Source organism: Nyctereutes procyonoides, unplaced genomic scaffold (genome assembly GCF_905146905.1).
Source record: "Nyctereutes procyonoides isolate TBG_1078 unplaced genomic scaffold, NYPRO_anot_genome, whole genome shotgun sequence".
Lineage (NCBI taxonomy): Eukaryota > Metazoa > Chordata > Mammalia > Carnivora > Canidae > Nyctereutes > Nyctereutes procyonoides.
Window position 1 is genome coordinate 4518616 of NW_026575129.1, and position 14418 is coordinate 4533033.

At 41.2% G+C, this 14418-nt stretch overlaps 1 protein-coding gene across 1 annotated transcript in view; it reads left to right on the forward strand.

Annotated features, from left to right (window-relative positions):
- Nucleotides 1–14418, forward strand: part of THBS4 (thrombospondin 4) — a 41673-nt gene that overhangs the window by 11270 nt on the left and 15985 nt on the right. The window contains exons 3-9 of the mRNA XM_055342252.1: nt 4423–4670; nt 7007–7115; nt 7492–7574; nt 7922–7973; nt 8185–8396; nt 10180–10317; nt 12821–12889. Coding sequence (XP_055198227.1) covers nt 4423–4670; nt 7007–7115; nt 7492–7574; nt 7922–7973; nt 8185–8396; nt 10180–10317; nt 12821–12889 — 911 coding nt within the window. The remainder of the gene's footprint in view (nt 1–4422; nt 4671–7006; nt 7116–7491; nt 7575–7921; nt 7974–8184; nt 8397–10179; nt 10318–12820; nt 12890–14418) is intronic.

Genomic DNA, 14418 nt, shown 5'->3' on the forward strand with positions numbered 1-14418 from the left:
TAAAGCAGTTTATAGTTTTTGCATTTTCTTGTTTGACTGCCACTGAAAACAAAATGGGACAGAAGGTGCAAATCTTACTAGCTCCATTTAATAGTTTAAGCAATGGACATTTCGCAAAAATAACAGGCCCAGGGTCACATAGTTATTAGGTGTCTGGGCCACAACTGGACTCTGCATCCTGGAAAAGTGTTATGGGAACAGGAATGAGAACAATTGCCAGCCATTGGGAAGAAGAAAGACTTTGGGGAGTATTAGGGTACATTTGAGCTGGGTCTTGGCTTCAGACACGTAGCAGTGATGGATCGTGAAAGAGAGTGATGGAAAAGAGAACATTCCACACGGAGGGAAGGAGGAGGAAAGCCAGAGAAAGCTAGAGAGAGGTGAAAAAGTAAGACAAACTGTTCAGCTTGGCTGGCATGGCAGCATGGAGGGAATGCAGAGGGGGAAGGTTGCAGCTAGTCCTGGGATGAGGAGTTCAGTTCTTAGGGACCACTGGGGAGCTATTAAAAGATTTCATTTGCTTGTGTGTGGCTTTGCGAAGGCAATAACTTGGTCAGAAAGTCCTGTAAGGAGCTCAAGCTGTCAGTCCAGAAAAACTGCAGCAAGAAAGCTTCAGTAGGAAGGTGAGTCAGGAATTGGGGGCCACACTCAGTGGTAGAATGGAGTAGAGGCCCAGAGGCCATGTGGAGACCCACAGCCTTCCATGTAATCACATGTGCACCCAGGTCTTTGTACGGGCCCGGGAGAAGCAGGCTGACAGCACCAATGAGCTGGTGTCAGCTAGGGCTGAGTGAAGACGGACTAGGAGAACTCAGCGTGCGGCAGCTGAAGGAAGTTGTACCCAGTGACCGTTTCCAAGTGCCATACTCCTGGAGGTGGTGATGGGCAGAGGGTGGTTGACCCAGAAGACCACTCCCTCCAGCTTCAGGGCTCCCACTCTTGCTGGAGGAGGGAACGATGTGTTACTAGCTCTGTGCTACTTCCCCTCTGGTCTCTCTGCTGTGTGTGTGTTCACGCACACGTGTGCATGCATTGGGCCAAGAGAGGGCTAAGTGAGCGCTGAGAAAGGGAGAGAGAGAAGAAAGCAAACATGTCTGTTCTCTCCTGCTCCAGTGGTACTATCTCTGGAGAACGTCAGAGAAACTTCCACCCAGCAGGCTGCAGGCTCCTGGAGCCAGAGCTTTAGACTGTTTCTGGACTCATTGTGACTGATGCGAAAACATTGAGTTTCCTGAGCAGGTGCCTGTCTGCCCTCTGGGGTAGTCTTAGTGCTCTGAAGATAAAATAAGTATTGAGGCACTGAGGTAAGGAGTTTGCAATAAAAAAGAAAAATGAAAGCCATAAGAGAAACGAGAATTACCAAATCAAATATGAAGAATGGTAAATGTCAAAGCAGTTGATAATTTTTCTGCTAACAGAGATTGTGAAGATGGAAGTTTCCATAATTCTTCTTTTCCTTTTTTTCCTCTTGCTATTGTCGCAAGGTCTGGGAGCCTGAGGAATTTGTCATTTCAGTGTTGCATTGCAACATGAAGCAAGGCAGAGGTATAGAAACCCCTTAAATGACAGCATGAGCACAAAGGAGGCTTTGCTACCTGCAGTAGATGTTGAATTGCCACTCTCTAGACTTTTAAATTTATATGTGAAATGCTTTCAATGCGATCATTTTATTATTCATCGAAAGTTCATGTGCGCAACATTTAATGTGCACCTGTTATGTGTAAAGTACTCCACTGGGTACTATTTATAAAATTAAACTTGGTGATTTCAGATCTGAAAATAAATCATGACCCACATACTCTGGAAGGACTGACTGTCAAAAAGCAAGCAGGATGCCCGTGAAAGTATGTTTCCTTTGAATTCCACAGAAATTTCTGTTTGGGAAAGAAAACCATGCCTATTTGTTTTCAACCACTATGTGTATCTCCTCAACTGTTAATATGAGGAGCCCAGGTTGCAGCTGTAAAGAGAATAAGCAGATGTTGACCATACGTGTCTATGACCTAACTGAAGCTCGGTGATCCCAGTGGTATTTTCTTGGGCCTGTAAAAACTCCAGATATTTTTTTAAACCGTCTAAAACAATAAAGAAATAAGAATTTTTAAAAGTTGAATTGGTGGGGCACCTAGATGGCTCAGTTAAATGTCCGACTCTTGGTTTCAGCTCAAGTCATGGTTTTGGGGTATCAAGGGTGATGGGATCAGGCCCCATGTCTGCTTATCTGTCTCCCTCTGGCCACCCCCACCAAAATAAATAAATAAAATCTTTTAAAAAGTTGAATTAGTGCATAGTTTTGGTCAATTTTACCCCTTTTGGGTACCATATATGCCTCCAATTTCCAGCTATGTGGTTACTGTTTATATTCTCAACAATATTAAGTAAAAGGGTAAAAATTCTGTGGTGTCCCATATTTAAGATACCTCTTAAATTCATGTCTCTTTTCTTCCTTCCCATTCTTTCTTTTCATATAACACCTACTTAAGTCTTACCAGTACTTTATTTCAGGAAATATAGTATTGTGCTGTAGTCCTAGAAGGGCCTTGTAGCCAGTCTGTCTTGCCAGGTCTTAGCAATTCTTTTCTCTTGGTAAACAAGTGGCGGTGACCACGTTGGTATTAAAGATCTCCTTACTCCTCCTGGAATCTCTCTTATCACAGAACCTAAAGCCATCTGGCCCTCTCCAACCATGGTCAAATGGAAAAGCAGACCTAGTCAGATTTTAGAAGCCATGGGAATATCAGCCTAGAAAGTGTAATATATTTGGAGGAAGTCTTCAAATAAACCCTAGAGTTTCACAGTAGTGATTATTTTCTCTGGCAGTGCTACAACATAAATAGGCTTGTTACTCCATGGGGCAGCACCAAGTTGGTATTTACGTTCTACTGAAAAGGTATCTGAGGAGAGATAGTCCAAGTTACTCGCTACAAATTGTACAACTTGACAGAAGCACAGTCTGGTTGTTTGTATGAAATACCCTTTTACACATTTCCCTTTTTTTATTATATAAGGAATATACACTTCTTGTGCAAAAATTAGACAATGAAGATGAGCAAGAGGAAAAACACATCATCCAAGCACCCAGCAATGACCCTATTAATGTTGACATATTTCCTTCTGATTTTCTGTATATTTTTTTCTGTATGAAATTACACTGTGACTCAACTTTTTTTTTTTCACTCAAAAAAATACTGGGAATGCTTTTGTGTTTTTAATATACATCTATTCCATAGTATTCCATTTCATGATTACATCATAATTTATGTAGCCAGCCAGCCCCTTCTTTTTATACATACATGTGATACAGATGTTTCTTATATGAAATTATTATTTCTGAAAATGAACTTGGGTTTGGCAATAGTACCTATGAATGGATCTGGAGTTGTTCTTGGTAGACTCATTAAGTCCTTGGAAGCAAATCACCTTGGTCTTTACAGCAAACATCACCATTGGGCTTTACTCCCAGAAGCTCAGCATCCAGGAACAGATTTTACATCAGGGCTCAAATAATTCAAGGCAATAAAGGAGTAAAACAAGATGGAAAACCAGAATCCTAAAATTTGTATGATTTTTTTATTTAACAAAAAGTGAAAATGTTTGAGCTTAAAAAGATATGTGAGTAGATAGCTACCTGCATAGAAAAAGAAAAAAGCAAACAGAACAAACAGAACATGAGATAGTGGATGGTAGTCTACTTTGTGCTTGTCCTTCTTTTGCAACCATGGATATCTTTTTTCTCTAACTGAGCATTGCTAAATTGAAGATAGGTTGCCGAGGGACAGTATGACAGATTATATTCCATTCAGTAGGTGCTTACAAAGGTGCTTACAAAGGCCTATCTGTATGTCACATTCTTTTAGTCATGGAATAAACCACACTCAGTTTCAAATTCTAGTCCTGCCACTTATGATGTCCTTGAGTAAATTCCTTCACTTACCTGAGCTTCGCTTCTGTCATCTGGAGTTACTCCAGTTTGCTCATATTGCAACGAGTAGAAATTAAACGTTGAAAGCAACTCCGGGCAGCATCTAGCCCACAGTGTTGTGCTCAGTAAGTGTTTGGTAAATTAATGAATGTTGCATCATGAACATGTTTGTTCAAGGGATGAATGCATTGAGGAGCTTACTTGGATTACAGTTGACTTTTGATGGGTTCTCCTTGCTCATTGTATTTACACTGTCTGAAATTGTTTGTTTTCTGATTTGCTGTTTATTGTCTATCTTTCCATGAGCACAAAGCATCTGCAGCAACCGAGTGGGTTACCAGTGCCTAGAACAATGCCCAGCACTTAAGATGTTGAATATTTATGGTTCCAACTCACTTGGATTCTTTCTGGTAACCCAGCCTTGTGACCTGGAGGCTGTTCAGCAGAGCCCTGCCCCCACCCCCAATACTCCCCATTCACTGATATGTGCTTGGTTCCAGCCATTCTCCGTTACCTGAAGAATGATGGGAAGATTCATTTGGTGGTTTTCAACAACTTGCAGCTGGCTGATGGCAGGCGGCACAGGGTCCTCCTGAGACTGACCAATTTGCAGCGAGGTTCTGGCTCTGTAGAGCTCTATCTGGACTGCACCCAAGTGGATTCTGTGCACAATCTTCCCAGAGCCTTTTCTGGCTCCTCCCAGAGTCCTGACTCCATTGAATTGAGAACCTTCCAGAGGAAGGCACAGGTAGGAATTGTTCCCCAAAATGGAAGGATGGACTGCCCAGGCTCAGGGAATGCAGAGTAATATGTCAAGGTCATGAGTGGGTCTAATTCAGGCTGTGTAATTAGAAGCACCTGTGGAACTTAAAAAACTGGAGGGTCCACCCTCAGGACAAATTGAATCAGAACCTATAGAAGTGGTACCTAGGAACAGGTATTTTTTTTTAAATACTGATTCTAATGGGAAGCTAAGTGAGAGCTTCTGCTTTAGATGATAAATGAAGACTTTCTGGATGTAATTGTGAGGTTGGAAAGAAATAGCAAAAATCTAAAAAGCAGTCTTACGGGGGTACCTGGCCGGCTCAGTTGGTAGAACACACAACTCTTGATAATGGGGTCATGAGTTCAAGCCCCACATTGGGCATGGAGATTACTTAAAACAACAAACAAACAAAAAAAAACATAAAATCTTAGGGCAATAGGATAATCTATTTTAATCTTTCTATAATGATACTATTTACTATTTGTAATGAAAGTGATAAAAAAAAATGATTGGAAACTGCCATCCACTTAGGAACAACATTTTTCACAGGTCTTATTAGAGCATCCCTAACAAAAAGGACCCTATTGCCAACTTAGTTCCACAAGGCTTAAAAGTTCCATCACTTCTATTATCTATTTTATGCCATGTTGATGGTATTTTTTATTATATCATGGTACCTACCGTAGAAATTGCCACATATAGTTTAAAAGAATCTTTTGTGTTGGAAAATATTTTGTTTCCTATAAAGAACTAGCATTCTTTGTCCTTTCCATTAATTATAACTAGAACTGGTCATAGTTGCTGAATTTTATCTGATGTGGAAGTCAATGCTAAAATCAGTAACTGTGTTCATCTGTTATGGCCCATAATGTTATCTTCTGTGTCTCATTGTCACTTTCCATTTCCTTTTTATTATTTTATTCTATGTGCTTTAGTTACAAGCTGCTCTGAGCCCTTTGTACAAAGAGGCTGGGTGTAAGTAATAATTTCCATTACAACACTAGCATGCTGAAAAGTTTTATATAATAATATAAAAACTATGAATCTGATATTAGAATTTGTGCTTGGAAAATATTTTCAAGCAGAAATTGCAAGAAAGCTAAAATTCCAGGATTTTGTTTTGTTTTTACAGAAAAAGAGAAAAAGATGTTTATATACTTAGTATAGATTTACAAAGGAAAAAAATAGGTAATAAAGATGTTTTATACTTAGTGTAGATTTACAAAGGAAAAAAATAGGTAATAGAGAGATATGTAGTACTTTATTTCTGAATCCCCGAAGTAGCCCAGATAATTAGAATGACAGAAATTGTGTCACTACCATTTCAGAAATTAGTGTCTACCACCAAATAAGTCAGTTTCTAAAAGCCAGGTGTCAGCCACAGCAAGGTCATAAGAAACTATACTTAGTGGAATTTTTTCAAAAGTTCTAAATCCTTAGACTATCAGAGACGGCAGTGGTCTATCTTCATAGTCATCTCATTTATTCAGTTAATTAACAAATTCTAGGCATCAGGGAAAGCATGGAGGGCAAAATAGTCATAGCCCCGCCCTATTGATCTCATAGCCTGATGTCCAAAACAATATCTGCTTTACAATAGGTGCTCTGTACGTCTTAACTTAGCTAAATTAGGAAGTAGAATTCATCTGAAAATCCTTAGCATCCTCATTTTTAAAATAAGGATGATGGCATTACATTGGCAATTAACATAAACTTTTTGTCATGAATATATAATAACGGGTACAATTAAAAGTTAAAAATAAAGGGGCGAGGAAATTGACCTTGTGACTAAAAATGAATGATTGATATCAACCAATAATGTAAAAATCCAATTCCAACTACCTAATAATCATAGAATATACTGTTTATTCATTCTCCTATCCCAGACAATCAGGGACTTTGCTAAAAACCTGGAGCTAAGACATCATAAAAACAAGTGTTTAAAATTGAGATCATTATCTTATTTATTACCATCCAAACACTGTAAATAAATTCCAGACAATTTTTAATAAGCTCCTGCCACAAAATGACTTGTTTACCATGAAACCAAAAGCCTTTCCTCAGATCCACCTTGATGAACCCTCAGGCCAAGTTGGATGCCAACATTTTCCTAGGCTATTGGCTGCTTCCATATTTGCTCCAGTCAAAAGGATAGGGCTGGCAGGTTTTAGGGAAAACCAAACCCACAAAATTATGTAAGATGTCAGAATCCAAGCCTACAGGGCTACTTAGTATATTATAAAAACTGTGTGAGTATGCAAGCACATTGGCTTTTGAGCAGTGTCAGCAATGTGTGGTATGAATGTGATTTCTTCCAGGACTTCTTGGAAGAGCTGAAGCTGGTGGTGAGAGGCTCGCTGTTCCAGGTGGCCAGCCTGCAAGACTGCTTCCTGCAGCAGAGTGAGCCACTGGCCACCACAAGCACAGGTGTGGGCTCTTGGGCAGTTTGCACACCTTCATCAATACAGTTAAACCCTCAGCCCCCAAGAGCACTGGGTCTCCTCACTGAAAGGTGGACTTCAGCAGAGCACCCCTATAGGATGTGTCTACAGAAATCAGGCTCTAGTGCCAAAGTTCAGGCCAAGAAATATTTCCATTGTACTTGTGTTTGTATAACTCATGAATTTGGGCTAATAGCCAGTGGCATCATTATCATTTTTTAGGTGTATTAGATGAATTACCCCAAGTTAAATTCCTGTACCCTAGGGATTTGTCATGATGGTTCTCTGGGAAATCATTTTTGAGCCATTGTAGGAATGTCAGTCAGTGGCTGAATGCTCCTTGCCTTTTGCTATTGCTACAGGAGATTTTAATCGGCAGTTCTTGGGGCAAATGACACAACTAAACCAGCTACTGGGAGAGGTGAAGGATCTTCTGAGACAGCAGGTAACGATGAGGACACAGCATCGGAAAACCCTAGTCCCATCAGAGAAGCTTATTGTACGAGCTAGTGGAGCTGCAGAGGCCGTGGAGGCAGGGAGGCGGACCTGGAGACAGACCTCAGGTGGCCCCACGTGCCCACCACCCTGGAGGTCTGTTAAAAGGGCTCTGGAAATGGGGGGCAGGTGTGTGATGAACGCACCATAGTTCCTAGCAGAGAGGGAGCCATCAAGAGCTACATGAGCACTCCCTTAAGCAGTGTTTACTGGATTGCTTCACGTGAATTCTTTCCCTCCTGGATTATATATCAGATCCTCCTTTTCCATCCTGTTTTTCCCTTCCCATTTCTAAAGGTCAAGGAAACATCATTTTTGCGAAACACTATAGCTGAGTGCCAGGCTTGTGGTAAGCGCTGCTCGAATAACTGCTTCGTTCTGAGTTGGATGGGCAGATGAGGAGGGATGAGGGGCCTGGGGTCGGCTACATTGACTGTGGTTTCTGGACGTTTGGCACAGAGTTGGGGGGAAGGGAAGCTCGTTGGGAACCCAAATTTCATTTTGTATCAGCTATGTTTTTCTGGTGGTTAGTAGGTCTGTGGATTATTGTTTTTGTCTAGGTCCTCTCAGCTTTCAGTCTCCTACCCCAAACACACTGGTGCCTCCAGGGCCCCCAGCACCCGCGACATCCCCGACACCCCCAGTGCGCCGCTGTGATTCCAACTCATGTTTCCGCGGCGTCCGGTGTACGGACACCAGAGATGGCTTTCAGTGTGGGCCCTGCCCCGAGGGCTACACAGGAAATGGGATCACCTGTTCTGACATTGATGAGGTAAAAATTCAACTCGGTGGGGTGAGGGCTCCCTAAGTATCTTGGATACCCTACAGCTTAGGGAAAAGGAAGCTAGGTGGATGACTAAAGGATGACTTGGGGTGTCCAAGTGACATAAAAACTACTCCCTCATGGATCCTTAGAGACCACAAGCCACCGTGAGCAGGGGGACGAAGGAGGCCTGATACACTGTTGTGGCTGCGTCCATAATGTCTCCTGTCTCCAGCTGCTCTGCAGGGCCCATGCTGCTAAAATGCCGACATTTGTACTACAACATTGATTACTTCTCATATGCAATCAGCAATACAGCTTTGATTTTTCTACAATTCATCATATGTGGGAGGGGGATGATCTGCGTAGGGGTATATTTTAGGGCTTGCAACCAATTTCTTCAGCCTTCCTAAATTGCAAGTGCAGAGGGAAATCTCAAACCAACACGACCTGTTGAGGAGGTCCCATAAACCAAACCGTGAGTAACCCAAAGTGCTGGAGAATGAAGCCAGAAAGACACATACAGCAAATGCAGGCTGTTTGGCCAGCTTGCAAAGCCTCTGAAGGAGACTGATTCAAGGGTGGCATTAGCCAGTCATTAATCCAGTCCCAAAGCAATGTTCACAGTACGTAGCAAGGCTGCCATTAGAATATGCCATTCCCTTCCCATGGGGTCAGAGATGGGCTAGAGGGAGAAAGGAGGTGGCAAGGTGCATACTAGGAGTTTAGGTGTGCATGCATACACACACACACACACACACACACAGCTCCTGCAGGCTCATGGTAGCACCCAACTAACTACTTCCTCAGGTGGTAAGCAATTGAGATGGTCTATAGTAATCCCTCAGTTGGAGAACCATCGTGCGTGTTTCACAGAACTGCATCTGGTTTTGATCTGTGAGCTGGAATTTCCCTCCTTTTGAAAGGGCAGGAAGTGGTCATGTTTTTTACATTAGTTCAGGTGGTTTAAAAAAAAAAGTTAGAAGCAGTCTCCTAGGTTCTAAGAGTTTTGGAAGAGCCGTGGAGTTGATAGGGCATGAAGGCAGATGCAGACCGCAATAGACCGCAGCTTACTGAAAACACAAGTGCCCTGGCTTTGTCTCCTCTGGATCTCTTCTTTGAGAAGTTGCTTTGGTAATACGCTTGGATTCATCTAACAGTCAGCTGACAGGTGGCCCGGGAGCACTGTCCTTTCATGGTGATTTTTAAATTACAAGGTGTGATATCAGGGAATTTACATTGGGAGGTAGACTGATGATCCTTAAGGACCTTTTCACTTGGTTGTGCCGTTATTCTGTAATAGAGCAAAGGCCACTACAAGGCAACGCCATACTGTGTGTGTCTGGGATTCTGTGGGCAACTGCGAAATTAGAGGCTTTGATTTCCTTTTACCCATTTCACTAGTACGGGGAATATAAAAATAGTGAAAGGGATTATAGGGGAAAGGAGAGAAAATGAGTGGGAAATATCAGAGAGGAAAACAAACCATGAGAGACTCCTAACTCTGGGAAACAAACGGGGTAGTGGAAGGGGGGGGGAGGCGGGCAGGGAAATGGGGCGGCTGGGTGACGGGCACTAAGGGGGGCACTTGATGGGATGAGCACTGGGTGTTATACTATGTGTGGCAAATCCAACTCCAATAAAAAAATATACAAAAAAAAATACTTCCTTTTACCATTTTGGTCTTCAAAAAATGAATAGTTAAGTAGATAAGTATATATAAATAGATGAATGAAAGTTTGTTTTCCCTGAGTGGCTAAAGACTTCGGGGTTTTTTTTTTTTCCTTTCCAGTGCAAATATCACCCCTGCTACCCAGGTGTGCGCTGTGTGAACTTGGCTCCTGGCTTCAGATGTGAGGCCTGCCCAGTGGGCTTCACTGGGCCCGTGGTGCAGGGTGTCGGGATCAGTTTTGCCAAGTCAAACAAGCAGGTGGGCTGAAGTTATGGTCTTTCTATTCATTTTTTATCTTAATTACCACAGAAAAATCTTGGTTTGTTCCCACTCCCTTCATTATAACCTCCTTGAACAGCCAATGTCGTGTGGAATGTCTTGGTGAATAATAGTGGGTAAAAAAGGAAGTTTTCCGACTCATTTCTGAGCATATATGTTCATAACGTCTAGTAGGGAGGAAGCTGTTAAATCAGGATAATAGAGTATCACTAGGAAAACAATCAGTGGGATAATACTAAATGTGTGGCATGATTTCAGGCCTATTCTGTTAGGCATTCAACGTTTTGTCCTGCAGAATAACTTGAGAATACGGAAAACGAATAAAAGCTTTGAAAAATTAGGTCACTTTTATAGAGTCATTGTTGCTGATAAGAAGCTGTTTCAGAGATGAGAGGATTTCAGGAGTAGAAATAATCCCCTGAGGAAAACCCCTTCTTATATAAGCTATAAATTGTCATAAAGCACTTGAGCACTTTGTGACTGTCTCCATTTATTTCCAAATGTTCTACTATATCCTGGCCATTATTTAACTGACTGACTGTGAAATTCTTTTTGATGTTTTCAGCCCTTAAAAATGGTTAGTCTATAAATATCTTTTACTACCTTAAGGAAATTATCAGGTTTGAAGAAGGGCAGGGGTTCATTATTTTCTAGCTGCGTATCAAAAGAGTCTAGAGGGCATCTTTTTTTTTTTAAGACGAGAAAAAGGAGGCAAGCTGGACATATAGGAGTGACAAGAAACCATGAGAGTAATGACCCAAAGTTTTGCTTCCTCTCCTCTGAAGACAATATCTCCAAGACTAAACCAAGGAAAATAGACAAAATGAAATAGTGGGTGCTTTATGTGAGCTAGTAAGAGTTCCAGTAATATGGTAGACTGAACTGAAGTAGAAGGAGCCACCTTGCTACAGCTTAACAAATTCATATCATGGGAGCTGGGAGTTGGTCCTAGGAGTGGGGATCTGAGGTTTGAGCACCTATGTGGACCTTTAGGAAGACCTAATACCCCTTCATAAAGACATAGCCTCCAAGAGCTACCCTACCCATTACAAGATGGTGAGAAAACCACTAGCTCCCAAAAGCAACAAGGAAGCTTGATGTCATCTCTGGGAACAGTTGACAAAAAAGAAAATTGGCCACCGCAAATCAAAGTTCCAAGTTTATAGTGCATACTGCTATGAGCTTCAAATCTATGTTACGCATATAATGTGGGACTACAAGCCAGAAAATTAACATAAAAATCAGCTCTGGAGCAGTAAAATCCCCAGGAGCTTGGCTAATGTCAAGGCCATACCACTGGTAAAGAGACTCTGAAACTCAGGTGCCAGTAGAACATGGGAAAACGGGGCCACTAAACATATGTTCATAAACAAAAGCGGGGATTTACCTGAAGAAGCTACCATGAGGAAATAAGATCAATGTAAAACAATTCAAATGGATAAAGAGAAAAAGAAAGGAAAATATACCATAATTTAAAAATAGCGTTGTGTGGGAAATAAAAGAAACTTTGAAAAATTGTCAAGTTAAATTTATTCAATGAAAAATGTAATCATTGACATTAAAAACTCAATAGATGGGGGGGCATCTCAGTGGCTCAGTGGGATCAGTGTCTGACTTTTGATCTCAACTCAGATCTTGATCTCAAGGTCATTAGTTCAAGTTCGGTGTTGGGCTCCAAGCTGCGCATGGAGCCTATTTAAGACAAGCAAGCAAACAAACAAGAACCCCACAAAACTTAATAGATGGACAAGACAGCTATCAGAGAATGTATAGAAGGGAAGGTGGATTTAAGGAAACCATGCAGAATGCAGCACAGAGGAGAGCCAGGTGGCTCAGTTGGTTAAACATCTTCCTTTGGCTCAAGTCATGATCACAGGGTCCTGGGATTGAGCCTCACTTCAGGCTCCTTGCTCAATGGGGAGCCTGCTTCTCTGTCTTCCTCTGCCCCCCCCCACTTGTGCTCTCTCTCTGTCTCAAATGGATAAAATCTTAAAAAAAAAAAAAAAAGAATGCAGCACAGAGAAATAGAGATGGATAATAGGAACAAGAAGTTAAGAGGCAAAAGAAGAGATTAATGAGAAAGTCTAATATTTGTCTAATTGTAGCTCCAAAGAAAGAGTTGAAAGAATAGGAGCAGAGCGAAGCTGAGAATCCTCCAGAATTGAAGAAAGCTAGGAATCCTCAGGTAGAAGTACATGGAGTACCAAACAGGATAGAGAAGAACCTTCCCGAGTAGAAAGGCTGTAGAACAGAGTAAGCATACAAGTTGTGTTTCTGAACAACTTGAAATACCAAGTCAGCATCTATCACTTGAAATTAGGTTAAGTACAGACTGGTACAAACACAAGGAGGTGGCTAGAGTGATGCTCCTATTATCATTTTACCTGAAATTCCATACCTTCACACAAAGGCATCAAAGGAAAGCAAAATTTATTTGCATTTCTGCTTAAACAGAGTATCTCTTTAAACTTTTCTGCACTAGGTCTGCACTGACATTGATGAGTGTCGCAATGGAGCATGTGTTCTCAATTCTATCTGTATTAACACCTTGGTAAGTATTTTTCATGGACGATGTTATCAAAACAGACCAGTTATTAAAACAAATGTATGTTTATAAGTCATAACCCCCAAAACACACATAGAACAGATGGGCACAATATATTTGGTTGGCAAATGAAGATAAAAGTTTACATTGAAAAATAGTTTTTCATGTAAGGGTAATTTAATAAGTAATATTTATATAAGAAAAACTTTATAAGTGCCAGACTTTAATCAGAGTTGCCATGTTGGGCTTTCAGAAAAATATTTGTTGAATAAAACATTGTTCTTATATTTTAAAAATGTGAAGGGCTTCTGAGTTTATATAGTTGAGAATATGCATTTTATTGGTGATGACACAATCCCCAAATAGTGTCCATTATTTTTATAAATCTTTTCAAAAGTCATTTGTATTAAAATGCTTAGCCCTTGGGGTGTCTAAAATGTATATATTTTAGGTATGGTTTAATTTCTGAAAGTTCTTGTCCACTGATTCCAAGATAGAGATGTGACTCAGAAAACCATCAACCTGATAGAATGACGGCTTCCAGCTTCACATCCCTGGGAAAGTTAATCCATCTCTAGGTTCCTAGTTTCCTTGTATGTAAAAACATTTTATAGATAACAAGTCACTTATTTTAATCCTCCCAATAAGTTTGTCACTAGGCACTATTAATTACCATTTTACAGTTGAAGACATTGAGGTATGGAAAAGGCCATTGGGCCAAAGCCAAGTCATGGTCTCCTAAGGCATCTGGTCCAGCTACAGAGCCTATGTTCCTATCTACACACTCTGCTGCCTGATGGGGAGCTGATGGGGATTATTTCTTTGCTTTTCACCAGGGCTAGCTCACTAGTCTGCAGATACAGATTTGGGAGATGCTGGCATAAAGGGAATACCTAAAGCCACCCTGGGGGAAGGAAACTAAACCTTGAAATGACCTAGAAAGTAGATCTCCAGGGAACCTCAGAAATGGGCAGAGAAAAAAAAGAGCAGGAGTAAAGAAAAGAAGACAGCCAGCCAAATGGAGCAGTCCAGTAAGGCTGATAGATCAAGGAAATAAAAAAAAATAAAAAAAAAAGATTTAAAAAAAAATTACTGAAGAGCATCCTTTGGATTTGGCAAGTAGGGGATTGTGAGACTAGAATCATTGAACTGTATACTCTACATGGGTGTCTTTCATGAAATGTAAATTTTAACTCGGTAAAGCTGTTTGAAAAAAAAAGTCATGGCTGGCCCTGGAAGTGCTGTTGCTGTGGAGCTGATGGCTCATTTGCCAGGTTGCTTCCATAGCAGCCGTCTCATCAAGAATTCTCGGGGCAAGGCCACTGACACTTCCCTGTACACCTGTTCTCTGTCACTCAATTGTTAAAAAGCCAATGGAACGGTTAAAAAAACATTTTTTTCACCCTAACCTGCTTTTCCATCAAACCATCTCCCTTGTCCCCAGAATAAATTCTCACTCCACCTCCCAGGGCTTCACTGACACCACCAGCCCTTTCCCTTGTGTCATCCATAGTGCAGCCGGCAGATCACAGTGA